Here is a 26076-nt window from a genome sequence, read left to right on the forward strand (position 1 = left end):
CGAACGAGCGGGGTTTTAAAAATGGCGGCTCCCCGCTTATGCAAATGAAGTCCGGGAAATTCAAATCCCGGGCTTCATTTGCAAGTGCGGTATGCCTACATTACCCCGCTAGTTCGAACTAGCGGGGTAGTGTAGACATACCCTCAGAGAGCAGGATGATCAAGGAATTTAAAGCTACCCTTCACTGATGAATCACTCCCACTCCAGAACAGTTGTCCTTGGGGACACAGAATGGTGCAAACTGTAATCTGACGGCACAAGGGAATCAAACCTATGAACTATTCAGCCCTGTTCAAACATGGCCTCAAATGAAGAGACAAGACTTGGGAAAGAACTTAAATCCTCCTGCCCTAGACCAGACTGTGCATGAAAAACATGCATGGGAATTTCAGCAGCCCTCAGAGGTCACAAGGTGTAAAATTCAACTGGTGGAGACAACTAAAAGGGACATGTGACAATTAACTTTTTCGACCACACTTCAGTAACTATTTTGTTCTCTTTTATTAATATGCTTGTCCAGCAGGAGTCAGTATAACTGATAATCTCGTCTCCTACAAATCAGTGGTGGATAGTCGAGTCTGATATGCTGCAATTATAATAGGTGCTTGCCTGGAATCAAAGCACTGCTGGTGAGGAAGAGAGAAGAGATGCCTCTCTCACAGGTTATTAAGCAGCCAGTCCAGCACTGGCAACCGAACCATATTGCCCAGGGCCTCGCCCAGTTGTTTTTCTTTCTCATACTTCAGCACTGCCTGTATGACTTCCCCCACGCTGTACCCCTTTTCCACTGCTATTGATGACAGTTGTTGAAGCTGTGAAATAAATAGAAGCAAAACACAAGTATGATACACCATAAATGGGCAATTTGAAAAGGGAAAAATGAGGGATGAGGGTATTGCAGTACATCTTATTCACCTACTTACATCCACTTCCATTCTACTTTCTTAGGTGTATGAGCCCAATAAAGCCTAGGTGCTACGGGAGGCTGACCTATGAGGAATGATTAAAAGAGCCAAATAGCAAGCCTGGCAAGGTCAGTTGTGAACAGGGACAAGATAATTCTCTACAACATCCAAAGAGAGAGAATAACTGAAGGTATGTCTACACAGCAGTGTTATTTCTAAATAATTGACATTATTCCAAAATAACATAGTCTGCGAGGAGTAACGGAAGCCTAGTCCGAACTACCTAGTCCGTGCCGTGTGTAGCCGCGCGGCACGGAGTCCGCACTAGCGGATATTTAAAAATGGCGGCGCCCGGCGAGATGCAAATGAAGCCCGGGAAATTCAAATCCCGGGCTTCATTTGCAACTCCGGTTGCCTACATTACCACCCTAGTTCGAACTAGGGTGGTAGTGTAGACATACCCTGAGGGTATGTCTACACTACCCTCCTAGTTCGAACTAGGAGGGTAATGTATGCATACCGCACTTGCTAATGAAGCCCGGGATTTGAATTTCCCGGGCTTCATTAGCATAAGCGGGGAGCCGCCATTTTTAAATCCCCGCTGCTTCGAACCCCGTGTAGCGCGGCTACACGGGGCTCGAACTAGGTAGTTCGGACTAGGGTGCCTATTCCGAACTACCGGTACACCTCGTTTCACGAGGAGTACCGGTAGTTCGGAATAGGACCCTAGTCCGAACTACCTAGTTCGAGCCCCGTGTAGCCGCGCTACACGGGGTTCGAAGCAGCGGGGATTTAAAAATGGCGGCTCCCCGCTTATGCTAATGAAGCCCGGGAAATTCAAATCCCGGGCTTCATTAGCAAGTGCGGTATGCATACATTACCCCGCTAGTTCGAACTAGCGGGGTAGTGTAGACATACCCAGAGGGATTAGTGCACAAATGGCATGGAAGAACACCCACTGTTTGAAAAGCAGGAGGCAAAATGGAGCAGAATTTGGAAGGTAAATATTAGGATATGTATGTGTATGTGTATTCACCCAGAATTTCTTTCCTTTTATATCTTTAGTCAGAGTACAGTGAGTATGGGCATGGTTTAGTATCCACTGATGTCCATTAAAATCCTCCCATTGATCTCAACTGTTTTTGGATCAAGCCCTAAGTTTTCAAGGCTTGGAAAGATTTAGATCAGTGTCTATGCTTTGTGGCTCAGCAGTCTGTCTTCTACAAAATAAAAAAAGCAATAACATTCAATTCTGAGCTTTTTTACTCCGAGTATAGAAATACAGGCTGGAGAAGACTTAGTATTGTTGATCTGAGGGAATCCATTCCCCACTGCCAGCTTGCTTCCACTAATCAATCAATTACCCAGGCTTTCTTCAGTGTAATTCTAAATGCCCCTAGCAGCAGGCTTCCAACACTTATGTTGGAAGCCGATCCACAGTTTAATTAGACTTATCTGTTAGGAAATGCTGGGTTTTCTTTTTCTTAATTTCATCTATTTACTCCTATTTACACCCCTTGAAAAGAGGGGGCACTTACCGACAATAATGCCTCTTCTCTGACCATATGGCTTTCACAGATCCACAATGCAGGAGTCAAATACCATTACATGCTACTGTAGAATTGCAGTAGCTGGCACTTAGGGAGGGTGCACAATTCCCCCACTTCCAACTTTCCACAGAAAATGTCACAGATAGCCCATCCTTTCTAACCATCCTTCAGTTCTTTGCTACTTCCAGAAGCCCTGTTTGTAGGCAGGGTTTGTAGCACAACATAGTAAGTGTGAGGAAGGGGACTATTTGGAGCCAATACATTCAGAAAACAAGTTACTATTGGTAAATAATTGATTTTTCTCCTTCATGACACTGCTTCCACAAAGGCCTGAGGTAAGAAATTAGGAGGCAGTGACCTTTCTGAGAGGATGGATTGTGGGATGCTATTAGATGAACGTTAAATGAAGCACTGATTTGTTAAAACCAGCAACTGCTCTTGGGGTGGTGTTGAGAGAATAGTGATTCATAATGGAGTGAACCAAACTCCACATAGCAGTCCTGTTGAGACAAGGGCATATTGTGATATATGCTATCAAAGCCGCTATCATTTGCCTGGTAAAGGCCTCAGAAGTTTCAGCACAGGAATATTACATAGTCAATAACATGACCAGATGCATCTAGAGACATTATATGATGGGGCTACTATAAGGTGGGTGCATAACTGTCTAGATAACTGTTCTCAGAGAGTAGTTATTCACAGTTCACAATCATTCTGGAAGGTCATAACAAGTGGGGTTACACAGGGATCTGTTTTTGGGACTGGTTCTGTTCAATATCTTCATTGATGATTTAGATGATAGCATAGAGAGTACAATTATTACGTTTGAAGATGATACCATGCTGTGAGGGGTTGCAAATGCTTTGGAAGATAGGGTCAAAATTCAAAATGATCTGGACAAACTAGAGAAATGGTCTGAAGTAAACAGGATGAAGTTTAATAAGGACACATGCAAAGTACTCCACTTAGGAAGGAACAATCAGTTTCACATACAGAATGGGAAGCAATTGTCTAGGAAGGAGTACTGCTAAAAAGGATTTAGGGGTCATAGTGGACCACAAGTTAAACATGAGTCAACAGTGTGACACTGTTGCAAAAAAGGCAAACATGATTCTGGGCTGCATTAATAGGAGTGTTGTGAGCAAGACATGAGAAGTCATTCTTCCGCTCCACTCTGCGCTGATTAGGCCTCAACTGGAGTATTGTTTCCTGTTTTGGGCACCACATTTCAAGAAAGATGTGGAGAAATTGGAGAGGGTCCAGAGAAGAGCAACAAAAATGATTAAAAGTCTAGAAAACATGAGCTATGACGGAAGACTGAAGGAACTGGGCTTGTTTAGTTTAGAAAAGAGAAGACTGAGAGGGGACATTATAGTGGTTTTCAAGTATCTTAAAAGGGTGTTATAAGGAGAAGGGGGAAAAATTGTTTTCCTTGGCCTATGAGGATAGGAGAGGATGCAATGGGCTTAAATTGCAGCTAGGGAGGTTTAGGTTGGACATCAGGAATAACTTCCTGTAAGGTCAGTTAAACACTAGAATAAATTGCCTAGGGGGATTGTGGAATCTTCATCACTGGAAATATTTAAGAACAGGTTAGACAGAACCTGTCAGGGATGATCTAGATGGTACCTGGTCCTGCTGTGAGGGCAGGGGACTGGACTCAATGACCTCTCAAGGTCCCTTCAGTTCAAGTGTTCTATGATTCTATGTCTTATCAATTTAGCCAACTTTTCAGTCAAAATAATTTGATCTGTAGAATTTTCTCCAAAGGCTAAATACAGGTTCAACCTTCTAAATAACTTAGGTCTGATCATGTCCGGATGAACTCACCTAGCAAATATCAGACAAGCCACTGATGGATTTATGTGATAATGTGTGAAGAGCCACAAGTTTTGCTATTGGAGGAGTTCTTATATCTGCCAGTTGCAGAGCAAATGAAGAAATTTTATTCTGGATTAACTATTCTCAAGGATTGTCCCATTTTAACCAAAAGAACAATTTTCTCTTTTTTGTTCAGGAACTACAGGCAGTCCCGAGTTACGCGGCTCCGACTTACGTCGGATCCGCAGATACGAACGGGGATTTTCTCGCCCCGGAGGACTGGAGCGGCGGGACGCCTGGTTCCGCCGCCCGCCTCCTCCGGGGCGAGAAAAGCTGCTCCCCGTCTCCCTGGTCTGCTGCGGGAGCCAGCAGACCAGGGAGACGGGGAGCAAAGCGGCGCAGGACCCGGGGCCAGACCCCCAGCGCTTCCAGCTGATCTGGAAGCGCCGCGGATCCGGCCCCGGGTCCTGCGCCACTTTGCTCAGTGTCTCTCTGGTCTGCTGGGGGGGGACGCAGCTAGTGCCTCCCTCAGCAGACCAGGGAGATGTGGCGCAAAGCCCGGGGCCTGTGGTAGAGCAGGTGGGGTGCTGCCGGTTGGTCCCACAGCACCGCTCCTTGGCGCTACTGAACCAACCCGGCAGCACCCCAGCTGCTCTGCCCCAGGCGTCCTGATTCAGCTGCTGATCAGTTTCAGCAGTGGCTGAATCAGGATGCCTGGGGCAGAGCAGCTGGGGTGCTGCTGGGTTGGTCCAGTAGCTCCGAGGAGCGGCCGCGCTACTGGACCAACCCAGCAGCACCCCAGCTGCTCTGCCCCACGCGTCCCCAAGTTAGCCGCTGCTGAAACTGACCAGCGGCTGACTACAGGAAGCCCGAGGCAGAGTTGCTCTGCCCCTGGCTTCCTGGAATCAGCTGCTGATCAGTTTCAGCAGCAGCTGACTTGGGGACGCCTGGGGTTCTTAAGTTGAATCTGTATGTAAGTCAGAACTGGTGTCCAGATTCAGCGGCTGAATCTGGATGCCAGTTCCGACTTACATACAGATTCAACTTAAGAACAAACCTACAGTCCCTATCTTGTACGTAACCCGGGGACTGCCTGTACATCATACACAGAATGTATGAGACAGTGGTAGCCAGAAAGGCTATGCCCCTGGTATGAGAGAACCTGCACTGGCAGTCCTTTCACATGTGGGAGACAGGATCTGGGAGCTGTCCTGATGGCTCTGTACTCTAGCAAGTTTATGGGGAATTTTACCATCCAAGCTCTCCAAAACTACAACAAATTATTTGGAATGTACTCTGAAACCCAGATTTGAGGCATCTGTGGCTATCATTGTCTTCTATCAGTCTGCTCCTCAGATATTCTCTGCCAGTCTCCACTAAAATATAGTGTCTTTGACCTCCTGGTGGGAAGGGAGGGATGTGAACATGTTTAATTTGTAAACGCTTGGTTTGTTCATCCACAACTTTGCCTAGGAGGTGACTAAAGTGCTGGATTTCATCAGACCTAAAATTAAATCTTCTAACCTACATTTGGTTTTACTGATTGCCTAGATTAAATCTATGAACTGTCCTGAGGATAGGCAAGTCAGAGCCTTGGTGGATGCTAGGGAAGCCTCTCTGAAGGCTAGAATTTCAACAGAGAACAATGCAGATTTCTCTTTGTTTACTTTCAGACCAAAATACTACATAAAACTGGCCTTACCCAGAGACCTGAAGGGAGCAAGAAGGGCTGAGAATCTTTCCCAGGGAGAGGGAAGACATGTCTGTTTGGATTTTATTTTTTGGAAAAATAACCACAGGGAGAAGTTAGTTCACTCTGAACTTTGTCACAAAATGGTCTGTGGAGAAGTCTGTGCTACCAAAAGAAAGACTGGAAAAAGAAAGCCCTAGAACAGAGGTAGGGAACCTTTTTTGAGTTGGGGAGCGCTGACCCACAGAAAAAACTCAGTCGGGGGCAAGTGAGAAGCAACAAACAAACAAAAAACACAAACAACACCCCCCCCCCCAGCTGAGAAGGAGAAAGACACTCCTCACATTCCCCTCGCACACCAGAGCCTGGGGGGCTCAGGTTAGTAGATTTGATGTACTCCAGAAACATGGTGGGCCACCAGGGGGGACCCCTGAGCCTCGGGGGCCAGATCCAGGCAAGCCGGGGGCCACATATGGCCCCCAGGCCTTAGGTTTCCCCACTGTTCCCCTAGAAGAATGAATGTTGGTTTGTTATAAAAGAAACTCCAAAGATGTGACCTTTTTGTTAATTTGGCCTGCCACATTCCCCATCAGGGCTATAGTGCCTTTTGGCCTCAACATATTGAGTCAGGGTGGAGAGCTGACAGCACTAAGGGTGCGTCTAGACTACAGAGTTTTGTCGACAAAAGTGGACTTTTGTCAACAAAACTATACCTGCGTCCACACTACCTCTGAGTTCTGTCGACATAACGTCGACAGAACTCAGCAGTTTTGTCGACGTATGTAAACCTCATTTTACGAGGAATAACACCTTCTGTTGACAGAGTTTCTGTCGACAGAAGGTGTTATTGAATGGAAACTGTCCTTTGCGTCCAGACTACCATGTCGACAAAAGCAGCTTGCTTTGTCGACAGAACTCAATGTAGTCTGGACGCGCTTTGTCGACAGAAGTTTTGTCGACAGTATCTGTCGACAAAACTTCTGTCGACAGAAGCCTGTAGTCTAGACGTACCCTAAAGTACTTAAGGAGCTGACAGAAATTGACATTGTGAGCAATTTTCCTTGGAGTTGATCAAATTGCTTAAGGCAAATAGGAGGAATCATTTTAAAACTGTAATTTAAAATCTTAACTGTGGCCTACATTTAAGATACTATTCAATGTGTCTGAAGTCTTATATTTGTGGGGATGGAGTATTTTTAGCTAGTGAGAGACATGGTGAGATTGTCAGGGCAAAACTAAAAGAAATGGGGAATAATAAATAACATGGGGAATGGAGAGATTGATATAGGAGTACAGACTGAAAAAAACCCTATGTATTTGTATCCTGGCTAAGTAACAGTTCTGTGGTGATTTGATAAAAGCCTTCAAATAATTGAAGGGCACAAATCAAGGGGAGAGAGAAATTATTTTGGATAATACAAAGGGATAAAACTTAGTTGACCAATGACATTAAAGTGACACTGTCAACTCAAAATTAACCCATAATTTAGATTTTGTGAAAACAGTCCTAATAAAAACCTAAGACCAATACCAATGTTTCCTTTTTTGTTTGTTTGTAAACTTCCTATGCACATAGAACCAATTGTAGCAACCTGAAAGTAAAACTATTATAAATCACCCTAAAACTCGTGTTGATTGTCTAAGGTCAGACTAAGGTGGCCACTGCCACAGCCCCCGAATACTGGACTGCACATGCACTGTGTGTGCAAGCTCATGCTGCAAAAGGATGCCATTTTTCAATACCCACTGCCCTGCCTCTGCTGGCATAAGCTTATATGAATGTTGTGTGGGAGACTGTGTCAGTAGGGGCTGGGGAGGTGGGCTTTAAAAACTGGCATCTTCGGTGTGTCCACTGACTTCACATGGAAAATACCCGACAAAACCAGTCCAGAGACACTACTTGAGAAAACCAGGACTGTCCAGCTGAAAAACAGACCAATGGCCTTCCTAGGTGAAAGAAATATAAAAAGTAAAGCACATACAGTGAAAAGTAATTGAGATTTTAAATTTTTTTCCACTATTAATGACCCAAAATTAGTAATTTAAGGAAAAATATGAAAATCCAAAATATGTAACTTTTAAATTGACAAATGTCCCATGCAAATAAATAACAATAGTGATAATAACTCTCAGATAGAAATTTTCATGAGTGGATTTAAAGTGTTCACAAAGGAGGTCAATTTCATAAAATGTATCATAAAATGGAATATCATGAAAAATGGTTTACAGTATTAATCTGTGGAATTAAGGGAAATGGTGGAAGTAAAATCACTTGGGTCATTTAAAACTAGACTCAGAGTAGCAGAGGGTGCACCACACAGAACAATGCTTCACTGGCAGGGGGATGGACTTGATGGCATAATAGCTTTTCCACCTCTAATGTTTATGATGCTGTTATTTCATAAAGCTAGTAGTGCCATCATCAATACTTTGAGTACTATTTTAGCAAGAGAAAAGGTGAAATATTTAGTTTTCTTTAGAGCAAAAGGTTATGCCACAAGACAGTAAAAAACTGAAGAAAGAACCTAACTTCCACCATAGTCTGTAGACCCTGCTCATCACCCTGTTACTTCATTGCTTACCTTATTCAGAAACTCATCATCCTCATCCAAGAAATACAATACAGGCACATTTGTTTGAGAGGCTGCTACCCACTGGAGAAGTGCTTGAAGCTGTTTGTTATGTACACTCTCGGAAGGATTCTGATTCATCACTACCACTTTGCGACCGGATGCACTGTCTTCACCTGATCCAAGTCCAGCCTCAGTCCCCGTGCCTTTGGAATCCATCGACCCGGTGCCCTCTTCCCTCTCCCTTATCTCTGCTAGAGCAGACTCTGGGTTGCTGTATTTGGCAATCATAAGACATAACTTTGTCACTGTATCCACCAAACTGTCAATAAATTGCCCATTGCCCTCCTCTTTGCCACTTATATCAAACTGATCGGTAATCATTTTTGTCAGTCCAGATATGGCCTCTTCACAGGACTGTTCAACTTCTGAAAGGGCATGTCCCTCAGAGTTTTTGCCAGGATTCCTGTTTGATTCATCTGTCATGGAATTTCCTTGCTGGTCTTCTATTTTGCAGCCAGTCTCATTTATTAATTTTCGGATGAGCATTAATATGATACTAGACATGTCATTTTCAGGGTCCCGTTTTTTACATTCTGACTTCTGGGAATCTGATTCATCATTTTGTTTGGATGAATCCTGATGTTTTGCTGAAGACGGCCTGAAACTACTGCCACCACCTTTGTCATGGGATTCATGTGAGAGGAATCCAAATGCAGTGGTACCTGCTTTGTTAGTTTTGTCCCCTTCAGAAGTGCCCTTGCCTGCATTCTCTTGTTGGATAAGATGATACTGTATCAACAGTAGTGCAGTCACAATCAGGTCTTTTGCCCATGCATCTCCTGACATTTTGGCAATGTTCTGAATTTCTGAACCCCAGTGTGGATTTTCTGGAGGCTTAGATTCAGCTTCCTTTGCTGAAGGCTGAGACTTCGAGCATTTGTTGCATTTTTGTTGGTTTTGATGCCATAGAGTAAGCCCGTGTTTAATGATGTGGTTACCTACTGTTTCTGCACAGGTCATTTCTTTCTCTTTCTCTTTGGTAAATGTTTCCGTTTTTGCTGATGAAAACCTCAAGTTTTGAGCCTTTGCATCTGCTGATCGTGAACCTGTCTTCACAGATGCATACGCAAGGCTTTGAGACTGGGACTTATCTCCTGCTGGTTTTTGCACTATTAAGGTAGAATGTAAACGATTCAGCATTGCTTGTACTATTTCTGCAGCCTTGTGACTTCCTTGACTGAATAAGCTCCGCTTCACCGCAGAAACAAAATCTGAGTCAGTCATGAGTGTTCCCGTGACGTTGTGTAAATTTTTCATACAGGAATCTATTAAGTCTGAAACTACCTCCTTGGAGTGCTTTAATATCACCTTTTTCAACACCACACAAGCTATGCTTGAGTCATTCACTTGAACTTTCATGGTCTTCATCACTGAGACCATCATATCTGAAACCACATTATTGGCATAAACCAGAATCCCTTTGCTTAAAGTATTTGTAAATTCATCTGGGCCAAAGCGTTTTTTATGATGGCATGTTCTGTTCGCACTGTGGGCTGACCTTCTTTCATGACTCTGTTCATTTCTATTTGAAGACTGTTCGTCTACTTCTTTATAAAAAAATGTTTTCTTCTTGGAAGATGGATTATCTTCATATTTGGTTTCCTTCACATTAATATGAGTTGTGTTCTCTGACGGATTATTTTTGCTTTCATTTGTGCCCACTCCAATAGACTTGTGACCTGGTTCCCCAAGAGAGGCGAACAGTGACTTGTGTATGCACTTATCAGCCCCATCTGTCTTGTCATTAATCTCTTTACGTGCCATTGCAATGACAAGATTAGAGAGTCTATTAACATAAAAAGAGACTTCATCCACACCTTGCTTGGCATCTGCAGAAGTTTGTTGACTTTCTTCATCTTTTGGTTCCTTTTGACTTGACGTGGTTTTCATCTCCATATGGAAATCGGGTGACCCACTGTTGGATCTAATGTCCATGCTAAGCTGCTCATCATAGACACTGAAACCACCCGGGGAAGGTGCATTGCGCATCTGGATGCTCTGTCCGCCTATTGATGGTTCCCTTGAGCTCTCACAAGCCTTTTGTTTACCAGTAGACTTCAGCACATCCTGGATTCCAAGTGCACATCTTTCAAGATCTTTTCGGAGCCAGCTCAAAACTTTGAGTGGATCGGATGCAGCTTGTTTGAAAAATTTTGCTGAATCAGTCTAAGGATTGAAACATATTATACATTTACAATGGTTTCTTTCCCCAGTATTCATATTTCTTTGGTACAAAGACTGCGCTCAATTCAATGTATTGTATAAAAACCTACTGCAAATCTCATCTGCCTTGCCTATGTCTTAAAAATCTGAACCTGTATCATAGCAATGGCCAGCAGTGTTGCAGCTCACCCAGTGGTAGAACTAATGTAAGTGCTAGTGCAGACATGGTGACATTTTTACAATTGTGGCAGGAAGGCATGTTTTGTGCTGGTGGTTTAGCAACTGCAACTGCAACATGAACACTAACTCTTCTTATGCAGATGCACTGATTGGTATGAATAGTAAGACACTAGCTGACCTCAGGGGGATTTGGATCAGATTTCACACTAGTATGTAGTCTGGCCTCTTCTATATGGGTTATATAGTAGAGAAAAATGCTAATGATGAGAACTAAATGAATAGATGTAAAAATTGGATGTTTTAGCTATTGTGGAGAGAGAAGCAAGGAGATGTAGCTAGCTCTGAGCTTAATCTTCTCATGAATAACCAAACCAAGGTTCCAAATGTCATATATCATTCACTTAATTCACCAAGAAATACATTGTCTTTTAAAGACCAGGAGACTACTCTTTGGTTTACTCTTTCAGCACTGAGGAAGAACATAAGAATGTCCGTACTGGGTCAGACCAAAGGTCCATCTAGCCCAGTATCCTGTCTGCCGACAGTGGCCAATGCCAAGTGCTTCAGAGGGAATGAACAGAACAGGTAAAGATCTAGTGAACTATTTGCCGTCGCCCATTCCCAGCTTCAAAGGCTATGGACACTTTTCCTACCCATTCTGGCTAATAGCCATTGATGGACCTAACCTCCATGAGTCTATCTAGCTCTTTTTTGAACCCACAGAGGTGACTAGTGGGAGCCACATATGGGAGTCATGAGCTGGAGGGGAATATAACCCCCCCATGTGATTTGTTCCCACCTCCAGCCCTGGGCCCCCCACGCTCTCCCTTTCTCTCCCCGTGGCACATTACCTGGCATGGGCGGGAGTCCCTCTGTCCTCTCCCGGGCAGTCTCTGGTCACAATGCCTGCCTAGGATGTTGCCAAGTGCAGCTCAGCACCTGCCTGGGAGAATGCAGCCACTGCATTGCACCAGACAGTGTTCCAAGCAGGCAGCATGGTTGGTATTTCAGGCCTATATGCAGGAATTTCCGGGGCAGATGCTTTTTTTGTCAATTTAGACCAAAGGGTGTGAATGCATTCCCCATGGTCTCCTATGCAAGCAGGGAAATCAGCCACAGCGTTCCCATGGCTGGTCAGAGCAAGGGGCATGTGATCATGTATGCCCCTCCCACACATAGCCACTGCCTGTTATAATCTTGGCCTTCACAACACCCTCTGGCAATGAGTTCCAGCGGCTGACTGTACACCGTATAAAGAAATACTTCCTTTGATTTGTTTTAAAAAACTGATCCCTATTTCATTGGGTGACCCCTAGTTCTTGTGTTATGAGGAGGAGTAATTAACACTTCTTTATTTACTTTCTCCACACCAGTCAAGATTTCATAGACTTCAAATATTATCCCCCCTTAATTTTCTCTTTTCCAAACTGCAAAGTCCCAGTCTTATTAATCTCTCCTCAGACGGAAGCCATTTCATATCCCTAATAATTTTTGTGGCCCTTTTCTGAACCTTTTCCAATTCCAATATACCTTTTTAGGAGGGATGTTAGATGTATATTTTAGCAAGTGTGTAGCTGCAACAATTTTTAGTGGTTACACGGTTACTAAAATACTCCTTGGGGGCAAGGCTGGCAGTCAGTGCATTCCCAGCTCCTGGCCCTGCCATTCCATGCTGCTGCCTCCGGACCAGAGACAGCACAGAATGGCAGGCAGAGCCGGTCTGTGAGGGGAGCCAGTTTTAAAATCAGAGGCAGCATTGCAGGGTGGCAGCAGCAGCCTCAGTCTGTGGGGGGCCTGAGCTCCATGCGGGCAGAGGCTGCTCCAGCAGGCCACTTGGCTCCCCTCCCCACCGCTGCTGCCTCTGATAAAGAGGCAGCAGTGCGGAGTGTTTGTGTACGTTTGAGGGAAGGCGGCTTCGCGGCAGCCAATATGCGTAGGAAGCAAGCTTGAATGCTAGCTTCCAGCATGTACTGGCTTCCACCTGCCTCCCTCACTCTCTGTGCAGGTGGGGGTTAGGTGGCTCTACAGGTTCTCTGGGAGGCAGCAGTTGGGATCTGGTGGCTTGACAGAAACCGGTACATATAGGCACTTACTCTTGCTCCTCCCCTCCTGCTGCCTCAGATACAGAGGCAGCAAGGGGGTGGGGTTGCATGTAATCATTTGGATTAATCATTTATATGATATATTAATCGGTTAATCATTTATATGACTATATGCTAATATCACTACTTTTTAAACACGGGGAAACCACATCTAGATGCAGTATTCAAGATGTGGGCATACCATGAGTTTATATAAAGGAAATGCTATATTTTTTCTCATTATTCATACCTTTTTTAGTTATTCCCAACATTCTGCTCACTTTTTTTATGGCTGCTGCGCATTGTGCAGTTTTTCTCAGAGAACATCCATCATAACTCCAAAATCTTTCTTCAGAGGTAACAGATAATTTAGATCCCATCATTTTATAGGTATAGTTGGAATTATGTTTTCCAATGTGCATTACTTTTCATTTAGCAACATTACATTTCATTAGCCATTTTGTTGTCCAGTCACCCAGTTTTGTGAGATCCTTTTGCAGCTGTTCACAGTCTGTCTGGGACTTAACTATCTTGAGCAATTTCGTATCATCTGTAAATTTTGCCACCTCACTGTTTACTCCTTTTTCCAGATCATTTATGAATATGTTGAATAGGCTTATTCCCAGTGCAGACCCTTGAAGGACATGACTATTTACCACTCTCTATTCTGGAAACTGACCATTTATTCCTACCCAACAAAGGTATTTTTAACCTCTTTGGGATGCATAATGTATTTTATCTGACAACATGAATGGGTGGGAGCAGGGAAGTAATTCTCAGATCTAATAAAGCCTTCAAGCTTGGACAACAGCAAACTTCAGCCCACAATAACATCTACATGAAAGTACACCAGCATGTCAGTTCAGGATCCAATTTCAGCTACACCAGGGCCAACAGACCTACCCTGACAGTCATTAAAGAGAACTTTACAAAGTTTTGTTAGTTTCACACTGCTTTTTACTGCCATTGTAATTTGGGAGTCAGATAAACCCAAATTTTTCAGCAATACTCAGTGTGCACAGCTACATTAATCTGAATTCATAGAAATGTAGTATGAACCCAGACAAAGTAAAATCAACAACAAGAATCTCACAATTTCTTCAGTCAAACTTCCTGATTTCTGTTTTTGAATGTTACCATGGGCTCTCTGTGAGCTGAATTCTGCCAAACTTATCCAAGTTGTAGTTTTCATTACTTTGTAAGTCATTTGATCAAAATCATAGGTCCCTCACTCAAAAAATACAGTACCTAAATCACATTGGTATAAATCCAGAGTACCTAATAAGTTCAGTGTCATTAGTATGGACTCATACAAGTATAGCAGAATGTGGCACATTGAATCTGGTGGAATTACTTTGGATTTACACCAATATAAAAGAGCACAATTTAGGCCTAAATAATATTTATTTGTATTCTTTCACTTTATACACTGAACCTACTAACAACTCTCTCAGCACCTTTACTTTAAGAACTTCTGTAATCAAAAGCTTCAGAGAGGTACCCGAGTTAGTCTGTAACTGGAAAAACTTTAAAAACAAATAATCTAGCAGCACCTTAAAGACTAACAAAACACGTAGATGGTATCATGAGCTTTCTTGGGTATAACCCATCTGAAGAAGTGGGTTGTACCCTTAAAAAGATCATGATACCATCTACATGTTTAACCATAATTAAATTCACATAGTTTGATGGCATGTACCTCTTATCTTATCCATAAGCTTTACCACACATTAGCAAGCTGGTTCTAATTACAGCTTCTGGTGGTATCAAGGCATTCTGGGTAAAAGAGCTGGATGAACAAACCACAACTAACAACTTATTTGACAAATGTATTAAACAAATCTGTGGTTTTAGTCAGAAATACTGCTTTGGGGGAACTTTTATTTGAACAAACTTTGCTTGCATGAATGTTTGCAAAGAGCTTATGAAATGGAAGTGAACAAAGTTAAAAGTAAATTGTTGTTGATCTCAACACATTTGTGAATAAATTTTCTCATTATTTACCCAAAGATAGAGTCATTGTACTCTAGTTTTCTTCGAGTACATGTTCTGTTCCCAGATTTATCAGCAAGATGATTGATGATAGACATTCAAAAACTAATTTTTCATTGAAATTAAACTAACATCAGCCAGCCATAAAGCTAACACATAATGCACAATATTGAGAGATGCATAACAGTTCTCTGAATTGGCACCTAGCAGCAATCCAGGTAATCCTGCTTGTGTCAAAAACTACATTATGCCATATTGCTGTATAGAACTGGTTGTGAATTTCTGGACAATTTGGTTTTCATTGGAAAATGCAGATTTGTGAAAACTGAAGCTTTTCATAGGAATGTACCAATTTTGACAAAACTTGCATTAAGAAAATGTTCTGGTTGAAATCATAGTAAGACCTATATCACAACAACCTGGTGGTCATGGCACTTGCCTGAGACATAGAAGCATGAGAGAGGAGAGATTTGTACCCTGCTTCCCCATACCCCAATGCATACCTTAGCAACTAGAGACTCTGGGGTCAAACTCTTGTAGTCTGTTTTTTCAGGAAAAAATTGGAACAGTCTCAGGTTTTGTCCCAGTGTGGAATAGGACCATTTTCAAAGTCTCAAAAATTTTCACACGATAGGAGAACCATCCCCACCACCTTCACCAATTCTATTAATGAACCCTTAAGTGGCCTAAGAGGGAAAAATGCAATATTTTATTTTAGAAAATAAGGTAACGTTTATACCAAATTGTAATGAAAAAACTGTTGATCACATTTTCTTGAATAATAATTTTACACTATTTGCAATATATGAAGTTGAACACCAATTCCTCTCATTTGGAGAGTAAATCCCTTATTGTATGGGACCAGTTAACAACCATATTGCTTGCTACATCCTTGCTACATTGAAGGAATAAAACGTACAAATAGAGAATAAAACTATTCAAATAAATCCAAACTTGAAATATAACTACACAAATCTGGCCTTTTTGATTACATGGCTGAAAATCTAAATGCAATGTCGAGTGCCCTGTTAACTAACAAATTCATCAAGTAAAACATTTACCTTTCTTTAATATATCCACATAGACACAAATAACTTTTCATGCTCTGAATGGCATTTTTGTCGGTTACTTTTCTAAACTGTTCTTTTTATGCAAATAGATTTATAAAATAATTCTAAAAAACAACACATTTCTTACTGTCCAGTTCTGTTCTTCTTCGCCTCCTGGAGTATAGCGGTCCACTTTGCAGAGTCCATTTTGGCTCTGTAACCAGTCAACGTTTTCAGTCATCTATGATGAAGTGGAAAGAAAACCCAAATCAGAGGAACAGATAGGAAAGGGAAAGGAATGTGGACAATACTGGGGACAATCAGTGATGATCTGCAGTAGATATATCCAAAACGGGGTCTCTTAATACCACATGATCCTTCACCACACCAGAGATAAATTCAAAGCAGTATCCTCTCATTCAGTAGAAAATAATGACTCCTAGCCAATAAACTGAAGAAAAATCAAGGGCAATTCTTTGCACACACTAAATTCTTTAAGCTATAGAAACATTAGGCTGTTACCTGAGATTTCAGAAGATACATTTTCAGATAGAAATCAGAATTTCAAGATTGCAATGTTGCTTTAAGCACAATTTTTTCAGAGGGGATTGTGTATATGGAACAATGGATTTAGATAGGCATTGAGGGATGCATACTGTATTTGGGATTTTCAAAGACAGTTCAGTGACAGTGGGCACCTAACTCCCTAGTGTTGTAAAGCAGGCTTTTTCTGTCCATGGCCTTCGCGTATAGCCCATCCTGCCACACGAGGCCCCTCACAGAAAACCCAGACTGTGAGATACTCAGAGAAGCATAGGAAGCACAATGCAGTTTTCTGTAAAACGGGATTTGGCCTTGTAGGCATCATAGAACAGGGAGATGAGCATGAAAAAATAGAACACAAGCTGCAAGAGATAAAGAAGACTCTCTTAACCAGTCCTTGAAGTCAGGGAGGTAGGCATAGGGAGATAAGACGCAACTGCCATGCACACTGACCATGCCCACACCCAGCACTGTCCACAGGGCCATCAGGCGGGCATCATGAAAAATCCTATAGGGCAGTATTTCACGTTACCTCATTACCAGCCTATCAGGCCCGGCCAGAGAACTGACCCTAATAAGGTACCGGGTATCAGGTTATGTTATAAAAGACCCTCAACCCCTTTGTTCGACGAAGGTTCCGTGTATTGAGGGCACGTATCTTTTTTTGCCCGGCTAAAGGATTGATCACCCTAAGGCTGCCTTCTCACCCTTCGAGTCAAAGATAGGGGTGCACGAGTCCTGAGCATGCTCCAAGTTCTAACGTATCTTTGTGTTGTTATCATTGCTGGATTTGTAAGTATTGCTTAAATGTATTAGTTATTGGTTTAATTAATAGTTACATTGTGTTAATTTCACTGTGTAATTCTGTAAAGTGTATCTAAGTTCTGTTAACCACACTGTGTAAATCGTATAATTTTGTGTTGTGTAGTAGTGTTGTATTTAGGTTAAGTATAAGTGTTAGAAATAGAAGTTCAGGAGTTGTTAAGTTGTAAAAGTAGATTTATGACTAACTCCACCAGCTGCCCTAAAATAACCATAGAGGGGCTGGCTTTAGACGGGGTTTTTATTATCATTATATTGTCTTCGTTTTTGTATTTTTGTTAAGCAAATTAGAGACAGTGATTTAATATAAGTACAGGCGGTCCCCGAGTTACGCGGATCCGACTTATGTCGGATCCGCAGTTACGAACGGGGATTTTCTTGCCCCGGAGGACAGGAGCGGCGGGACGCCTGGTCCCGCTGCCCGCCTCCTCCGGGGCGAGAAAAGCTGCTCTCCGTCTCCCTGGTCTGCTGGGCGAGCCAGCAGACCAGGGAGACGGGGAGCAAAGCGGCGGAGGACCCGGGGCCAGACCCGCGGCCACTTCCAGATCTGCATACCAGGGAGACGCTGAGCAAAGCCGCGGAGGACCCGGGCCGGACCGCGGCGCTGATCTGGAAGCGCCGCGGTCCGGCCCGGGTCCTCCGCCGCTTTGCTCCGCGTCTCCCTGGTCTGCTGGGGGGGACGCAGCTAGTGCCCCCCCAGCAGACCAGGGAGACGTGGAGCAAAGCCCGGGGCCTGTGGTAGAGCAGGTGGGGCGCTGCCGGTTGGTCCCGCAGCACTGCTCCTTGGCGCTACTGGACCAACCCGGCAGCACCCCAGCTACTCTGCCCCAGGAGTCCTGATTCAGCCGCTGCTGATCAGTTTCAGCAGTGGCTGAATCAGGATGCCTGGGGCAGAGCAGCTGGGGTGCTGCTGGGTTGGTCCAGTAGCGCCGAGGAGCGGCCGTGCTACTGGACCAACCCAGCAGCACCCGAGCTGCTCTGCCCCAGGCGTCCCCAAGTTAGCCGCTGCTGAAACTGACTAGCGGCTGACTACAGGAAGCCCGAGGCAGAGTTGCTCGGTTTCAGCAGCGGCTGAATCTGGATGCCAGTTCCGACTTACATACAGATTCAACTTAAGAACAAACCTACAGTCCCTATCTTGTACGTAACCCGGGGACTGCCTGTAAATTGTAATCTAGGAATTGTAATCAGTTAGGTATAGTTGTGTTCAAGTTTTCTACCCTGTAAAAGCATTAGGCAATTGTTAGTTAAAAAGACCATTTTCTAATTGTTGGTTTTGATAAAAGAATCATTCCACTTAATAAAGATCATTTGTTTTACACCATCATCCAGTAGTTTTCACTAGTTAATCGGCTTTAACCCTTGAGGCTTCCACCACATCACCGAACCAAGGTGTAACACCTAGGTTCTTTTAAAACCCACAGCCTGACAGACGATACAACTGCCAGAAAACAGAACCATGATTATGTAAGGGAGGACTACATATTTTGAAAATCCAGACAACTGAATAATTAGACAAGCACTCACAAAGAGCCGAAAATCCTAAACTAATCATTGTCTTCAAGACACTTCTCCCAACATTTTCAGTACTGAGTTTTATTGTTCAAAAAAGTTATTTAAAGTTCAAATAGAATGAACAAACTCACTCTTTTCTAGGACACGTTCTGAGACCCAAGAGAAGTCTCTGAAAAATTGTGATTTTCCTCACAATTTCTGAGAATTGCTCCCATAGGCAGCCATGTAAAATCAAAACCTATAAAAGGAGAAAAATATTTCAGTTTTAAGACATCTTTGTAAAGTGGTAGCATCAACTTCCTGTTTTCCACCTGAAAATAGACTAAAAATAGCCCCATATACTTGAAAATATAAAAAACCACAAATAGCATCAGTGTCAATTTTTGAAGCCTGATTGGACGCCAGAAATAAAATCTTGAGGAGTATCTGGGATAGGAAAAAATGAAGCATTTCAGGACTAAACTCTCTAAACTTTCAAATAGTGCTCTCTAACCTTTATGCTGCAGTCAAAAAAAAAAAAAAAAAAAAAAGCAGGAACAAGTAGGAAAGCTGAAAAAACTGCAGAATAATACAATAATGGTTTAGATGTAAATAATAATTAATAGGGTATGGTCAAGATCCCCTGTACTCTGTAGTTGTGGACTTGCTGCAGCATTATGCTCCAGAGTCCTAGGCCTAATACTAGTAAAAACAGCATCCCCATTTGAACAGTGTGTACAGTGGCACAGTGTTGTCCATTCCCAGCGTGAGTCTGGACATATCCTGAAACCACAGCTCTGAGAAATGTATTAATTTGAACATCTAATTATGCAAAATTCAGTATTGACATTATTGACTATTGCATTGCTGATCATTTTCCCAGCCAGCTAATGCGCTTATTTCAAACATTAACTGCCTCCAAAACCTTGTCAGTTGCCAAAAAGCCTCAAAAGCTCCCTGCCCCAAGTCCCAAAATTTCCTGCTTACTTCCTGAATTTTTTTTAAGGACTCATCCAGATGACTAGCTAGCATGCAGCAAGCCGGCGGGGTGTGTGTGTGGGGAGGTAAGTCTACATACAGTGCTCTAAGGGTGCTGTGCACTCATTATCTGTGTTGCCCTGTTGCCACAAATGTTGGCTACGTCTATACTGCAGCCTTCTTCTTCCACAAAAGCTTATGCAAATGGAGTGCAGAGTAGAATATTGCTGTGCTTCATTTGTATAATTAATTAGCAGCAAAAGGAAGAGTCTTTTGTACAAAAAGGACCTGTGTAGGAGCATTTATTCAGGAAGAACAGCTCTTGTGCAAGAGGGTGTTTTTGCATAAAAAGGAGCCGTCTACACAGCTCTTTTTTGCACAAAAGCCTCTTGCGCAAAAATGGCTGCTAATTAATTATGCAAATGAAGTGCAAAGATATTCTACTCTGTGCTTCATTTGCATAAGCTTTTGTGGAAGAAGGCTACAGTATAGATGTAGCCTAAAAGTTCCTTTGTGTGCTATGATCCTACTCTGCTTTGAAACAGAGGAAAGTCAACATGCATGGGGAAACTGTCCATATGGGTAGTTAATGTGTGGCAGGTAATGCACTGTAAATTTACACTTCAGCTTCTCATGCATCATTTGTTTAGACAAGCCTGCTAGTGATTTCCATTTTTTCAATTAAAGCTTTTACAAAAAGCCCCGCGCATGCGCCGTGGCACCACCGCGCATGTGCATGGCGTTACTGCACATGCGCCGTGGCAAAGGGGGGGTCCCGCGGAATTATGCTGCCCGGGGCCCCGCAAAACAGTCATCTGCCCCTGCTCATAACTGCCTTTAGGCCCTGTCTTGCAAAGACTTAAGCATCTGCTTAGCTTTACATGCTGAAAGTAGTCCTGCTGACGTCAGTGGATCTACTCACAGTGTGTAAAGTTAGGCATGTGTGTAAAGCCCACAAGAACACTCCATTTTAGCATATTTCCTAAACAAAATACACTCAAAAAATGCCACAGAATTCCTAGTCTGCTGTACTAGAGTGCTATAGAATCTAGATCAAACTTAACACAGAGTGGTACATAGAGATGTGGTTATGGGAATGATATATCGTCAACTAAAAATTACACTGCTTTATTAATATGTTGTGTCTACTATTACAAGTACCATTTGAGATTAATTTAGCTGAAAGATTAGAGAAAGAACAATCTTGATTATTTCCATTTATTTACTTGGTGCATTTGATGCATTTTATCATCTGTTTCACTATTTCCCCTTTCCGGTCAATTTACCTTACTTGTTCATGTGACAACAAGTGGGAGTAAAAATTTAGGAAAATATTAATACAAAATTACAAAAATGATCAGGGACACTCAGGGTATGTCTACACTACCCCCCTAGTTCGAACTAGGGGGGTTAATGTAGTCATACAGAGTTGCAAATGAAGCCCGGGATTTGAATTTCCCGGGCTTCATTTGCATGATCCCGGCCGGCGCCATTTTTAAATGCCGGCTAGTTCGGACTGCGTGACACACGGCTACACGCGGCACGAACTATCTAGTTCGGATTAGGCTTCCTCTCTCTGATAGAGGCAGTGGTGGGTCGGGGTTGGGGGTGGGGAGGAGAACTAGTCGAGCACATGCTTATCGGGTAGTTGACTAGTCGCTTACATCCCTAATCTTAGGAGCTATGACTATAAATTAGAAGTTTGTTCCTGGCATAACCCTTAAATATTATTTCTTTGACTATACAGAAAGTGAATTCTCCTCTAAGCACAGCAAATTATACCCGTTTGTTACTGTAAGGGACAATCTGCTTGTGTTAAAACCCACACAGTATGGATGACAGGAATACATGAATTTTGCTAATCATTAACTCCAATGTCTTACTTGGGTGCTGCTGGGAGAGACTGCCTGAGCATGATACTGAAACATGTAATATATACTTCCTCCTTTCATCCAGCTTACATCCTGGAATCACAGGAAGAGCAGGGAGTGTTACTGTCCCCTGCTTTCCTTAAGGTTTCTACTTAATGGGGGCAGCTTAAAAAACTCTTCACTTTCTACAGTAGAGGATGTGCTTCCTCATACTTTGTGCAGAACTCCAACTAACCTCTTTACACCCAATGCAAAGGAGTCTGGGGCTGATCAGTGCCCCCCATCCACCTTCCTCCTGTTGGACTCAAGGTCCTGGTTTCTGGGCTATGTCTACACTGCAGTTCTATTTCGGGCGACTGGAGGTAGCCCAAAATAGTTATTCCGCATCTTTTGAGCGTGCTCATTATTTTGAAATATAACGGGCTTGCTATTCCGAAGTCCCTGTAAACATCATTCCACGAGGAGTAAGGGACATTTTGGAATAGTGATTTATTTTGAAATAAGTGCTGTTCAGACAGTGCCAAATTTTGAAATTAGCTATTTCGAAATAACATCGAAATAAGAGACACAATTTGCATAGCTCAAATTGCGTCTCTTATTTCGACCTACGATGCACTGTAGACATACCCTAGGTGTAACACCAGGTTTCATTAAAGTAGATTCTAGATTGAATTTAGCCTGATAACAAACAGTTCTCAATTCAGTATTTGCCCAGATAAAAGCTCATCTTTACATGGGTACTAAAATAATTTTATTGAATGGGTCTGATTGTGAGCTGGACACATCTACTTTTTTCAAAGATTTTAAGAATATTATAGGAAAAGGGATTCTGTGGGATTCTGAGACAGACTCAATTTATGTTACCACAGTGGCAAGAGAAAAATGAAGCAGGAAGAGATTTCTGCTATTAAAGGGCTAATTAGGGAAAAGACAAAATATAAAAAAAGTAAAATAATGATCAACAGACATAAATAACTGGGGAAATTTCAGAGTTGAGATGTGAGTCCCCAAAATAGTCTACCAGGGGGAAAAATAGTAAGTAATTATTAATAAACAATGCCTTTCATTTTTATAGCTCTTTTCATCAGTAGTTTTAAAAGAGCATTATAAAAGAGGTTTCATCTCATTTACAGATGAAGAAACAGACACAGAGAGATGAAGTGACTTATTCAGGGTTACTTAACAGAATAGTAGCAGAAGGGGGACTAGAAGCAAAGTCTCTTGGGCACTAATCTAACATTGTAGCCAATAGGGAACACTGCCTTCCCAGTAATATCTATAACTCATTTTTGCTATCTGTCATCCATTGCAATCAATCAAACTCCAGGCAGAACAGACTGACAAGTTACAACAGAAGAGAGACATTAAATGCCATCATGATATGCAGTGGTCTCTACAGCTGAAGTCTGTCCCCTTGAACCCTTCCATGTACTGCTCTGGGAGTTTTTAATCTAACCCAAGGAAGTTTTAACCTCTTGTGTTAAAGAGATTAATGGACAGCATTCCAATCACTTTGTTCTGGTTGCACGTGTTGTGTTCCAAGGACGTTTTCTATCTCGGTACGCTATACTGTGTCCCAGTGTTCCCCAAACTTTGGTTTCTCCAGTATAAGTCAGTAAATCAAGCCCACCCAAAATCCTCCACTGCCAGGGCTGGGAATAGGGCAGTGACTTAGAAGGGTCATGGACAGGGATAAGGGGGCCTACTCTGGGGCCACAGCTGTGGATGGGTTTGCAGCTATGCTAGGGGTAGGGTTGCCAGGTATCTGGTTTTGAACCGGACAGTCCGATATTTGAGCTTTCTATCTGGGAAACAAATTGAGAAAATACCGGACATATAAATGTCCGGTATTTTCTAATTAAGTAAGTTTTATTATTATCAGGAGTATCAGTACAAAGCTGCATACTGCCTGGCGGGTAGACATGCTCACACTGTGTGAGCGTGTCTATCAGCCAGGCATACGCTGCTACACAGTAGAGAGGAGGGGAGTGGGGGTGGGGGCGGGATCAGGATGGAATCCCCGGGTCTGGACTCACCCATGCACCCCGCTGGGACTGTGAGCAGGACAGGTAGCACCCCAGGATCTGCATGTGCCCAGGCCAGCCCCGCTTCCCACCGGCCGGTCCCCGCTCTCCTCCCAGCCAGCCCCACTCCCCCTGATCCTCTCCCAGCCAGCCCTGCTTCCCGCAAGCCGGTCCCCCACTCCAATCTCCCCCGGCCAGGCCCGCTTCCCCCAACCTCCACCCGGCCAGCCCTGCTTCCCACCAGCCGGCCCCCGCCCCTGGCCAGCTCCTCTCCCCCCAACCCTCTCCCGGCCAGCCCTGCTTCCTGCTGGTTGGTCTCTCACCCTCGCCCCGATCTTCCCCGGTCAGCCCCACTCCTACCAAACCCCTCCCGTCCAGTCCCCCTGCCCCTCCAGTTCTGAGATCACATGTGTCCAGTATTTTTTGAAACCCATCTGGTAACCCTAGCTAGAGGCCAGGGATAAGGGTGAGAGTGGGAGCAGAGCTGTAGCTTGGCGATAGTAAGGGTTGGCAGCCAGGCCTGTGGCTAAGTGTGGCTCTGCTCCTGGCCTTGCCCTCCTGCAGCCAGTGGCCAAGGCTGGGGCTGGGAGCAGAGCCATGCTAGATTTTGAGCCAGATCCAGAAACTGAGCACAAGGCTGGGGTGGGGCCAGAGCAGAGCTGGGGGTAAGGAGGGACTGGCTGGTAGTCCTTCTCTGTCTACAATGTGGGCTATCCCAGTCCCTGCCCCACCACATTCCCCTATGCTCCCCTTTGGAGGAAGTGCTTCACATTTTAGGGAGCTCTGCTCTGTACTGTTAGCCAACAGCCAAACTTCTCTGAGATCATTAACAGAGATATGAGCAATCCTGAAGGTAGAGTTTATCTGCTCCCCACCCTGCCGCACATACAGATGACAAACTGGGGACAAGAGCCTTGGAAAAATGGGGATGGGAGAACTCAGGAAATAGCTTTAGAACTTTTTATTGTTTTTGAAAATTAAGCCATCTGGATCAATTCACTGGGTGATGATACAAATAAGAGGAACCTGCAGGGAGTAACTCGTGAACTAATTTTTTCCCCCTTAATGAGACTGAATAATCTGCACTTTAGTCCATTTTGAGTAGGCCCATAAGAAAGCTCTATGTTACTGTTTAATCCTCATATTTAATAACTTGTGGGATAAAAAGCCAGTTGGACTTTCCTACCTCTGCGCCATCGAAGTGGAAGGCCCAAAAGGATTTCAAAGGACACTTTTATCAAGTAAGCTGCTAGGATGTTCTTGCAAGACAGCAGCTGTGGTCACCCACTTAACCTCCTCCTGTCAGAATGTAGAGTGACATCACAACGCTTTCTGGAGACATCAGTGTTTCTATAGCAACGATACCACCACAAGATCTAGGGTAGGTGGGCAAATGGAAAAGGAGACATACAATGTACATCTGATCCCCTGCTCTACTATCACATGAAGTAATACAGAGTTTGCAGTAAATTTTCTCCTTGCTGGGGTTCAGCAGGGAATGGGGAACAACTATATGACTGCTACAGTATGTGATTTTTTTTTGTCAGATCCTCAGTCATTATTAGACTTTTTGGTTTTTGGTTTTTACTTTCCTATGTTTCAAATATAGTAAGTTCTTTCTCTGTCAGCTTTGCCTTCCCAAAACGTTTTTAAAATATAAAGGGCCAAGTCCTATTCACTTTGAGTCGCACAACTAATCCCATTAATTTTAATGGGACACATTGCAAGATCAAGGCAAGAAGGGTTTATTTATTATTTTATAGGCTTTGTAAAAATGACTATCCCTGTAGTAATTGAGCATTTCTGACAAACTAGCAAATCTATGTTCACATCACTGCGAAACAGGAAAGCATTTTATATATGGAGAATGTATGGCACAGAGATGGAAAGTGAGTTGCACAAAGTCACAGAGGAAGTCTGTCACAAAGTCAGGAACAGAACCCACATCTTCGTTAAATCTATTGTCTCGGTCACAATCCATCATTGCTCAATATGAAAATAAATCCCAACATTATTACTTTATATATGTATCAGCACACATGTTCATGGCACTATAAAACAAAGAAAGAGTCCTTGTGGTACAGAGCTTCTAGTCTATATTAAGTATAAGGCAACCAGAGGATTTGTAATTTGGGAGAAGGAAAGGAGAACAACCATACAGCTGCTTGGTAGTTGAATAGTTTTACAGATTGAAGACAATGTGAACTGTAGGTGCTCAGCAATCCTTAACATTCACTTTTATTTAGATGTCTAAAGTACATACTCTCATGAGTTACATTT

At 43.2% G+C, this 26076-nt stretch overlaps 1 protein-coding gene and 1 long non-coding RNA gene across 3 annotated transcripts in view; one reads left to right on the forward strand and one right to left on the reverse strand.

The window, feature by feature from the left end:
• The window catches only part of LOC142818788 (uncharacterized), a 62116-nt gene extending 45910 nt beyond the window's left edge, over positions 1-16206 (forward strand). Inside the window, exon 3 of one of the 2 annotated variants that reach the window (XR_016347317.1) lies at positions 11410-16206. This is a non-coding gene — a long non-coding RNA (uncharacterized LOC142818788). Of the gene's footprint in view, positions 1-948; positions 1246-11409 lie in introns of those variants that run through there. The other variant, XR_016347316.1, reaches the window with a different exon arrangement.
• AKAP3 (A-kinase anchoring protein 3) lies at positions 483-25120 on the reverse strand. Its single transcript, XM_025184624.3, has 5 exons — positions 24983-25120; positions 19076-19182; positions 16213-16305; positions 8549-10765; positions 483-812 (listed from the first exon to the last, which is right to left on the reverse strand). The coding sequence occupies exons 3-5, from the start codon at positions 16303-16305 to the stop codon at positions 657-659; spliced, it is 2466 nt and encodes an 821-aa protein (XP_025040409.2). The 5' UTR covers positions 19076-19182; positions 24983-25120; the 3' UTR covers positions 483-656.
• Between the last annotated feature and the right edge of the window lie 956 nt (positions 25121-26076).

This window comes from Pelodiscus sinensis, chromosome 1 (assembly GCF_052426305.1).
Source record: "Pelodiscus sinensis isolate ZL-2025 chromosome 1, ASM5242630v1, whole genome shotgun sequence".
NCBI lineage: Eukaryota > Metazoa > Chordata > Testudines > Trionychidae > Pelodiscus > Pelodiscus sinensis.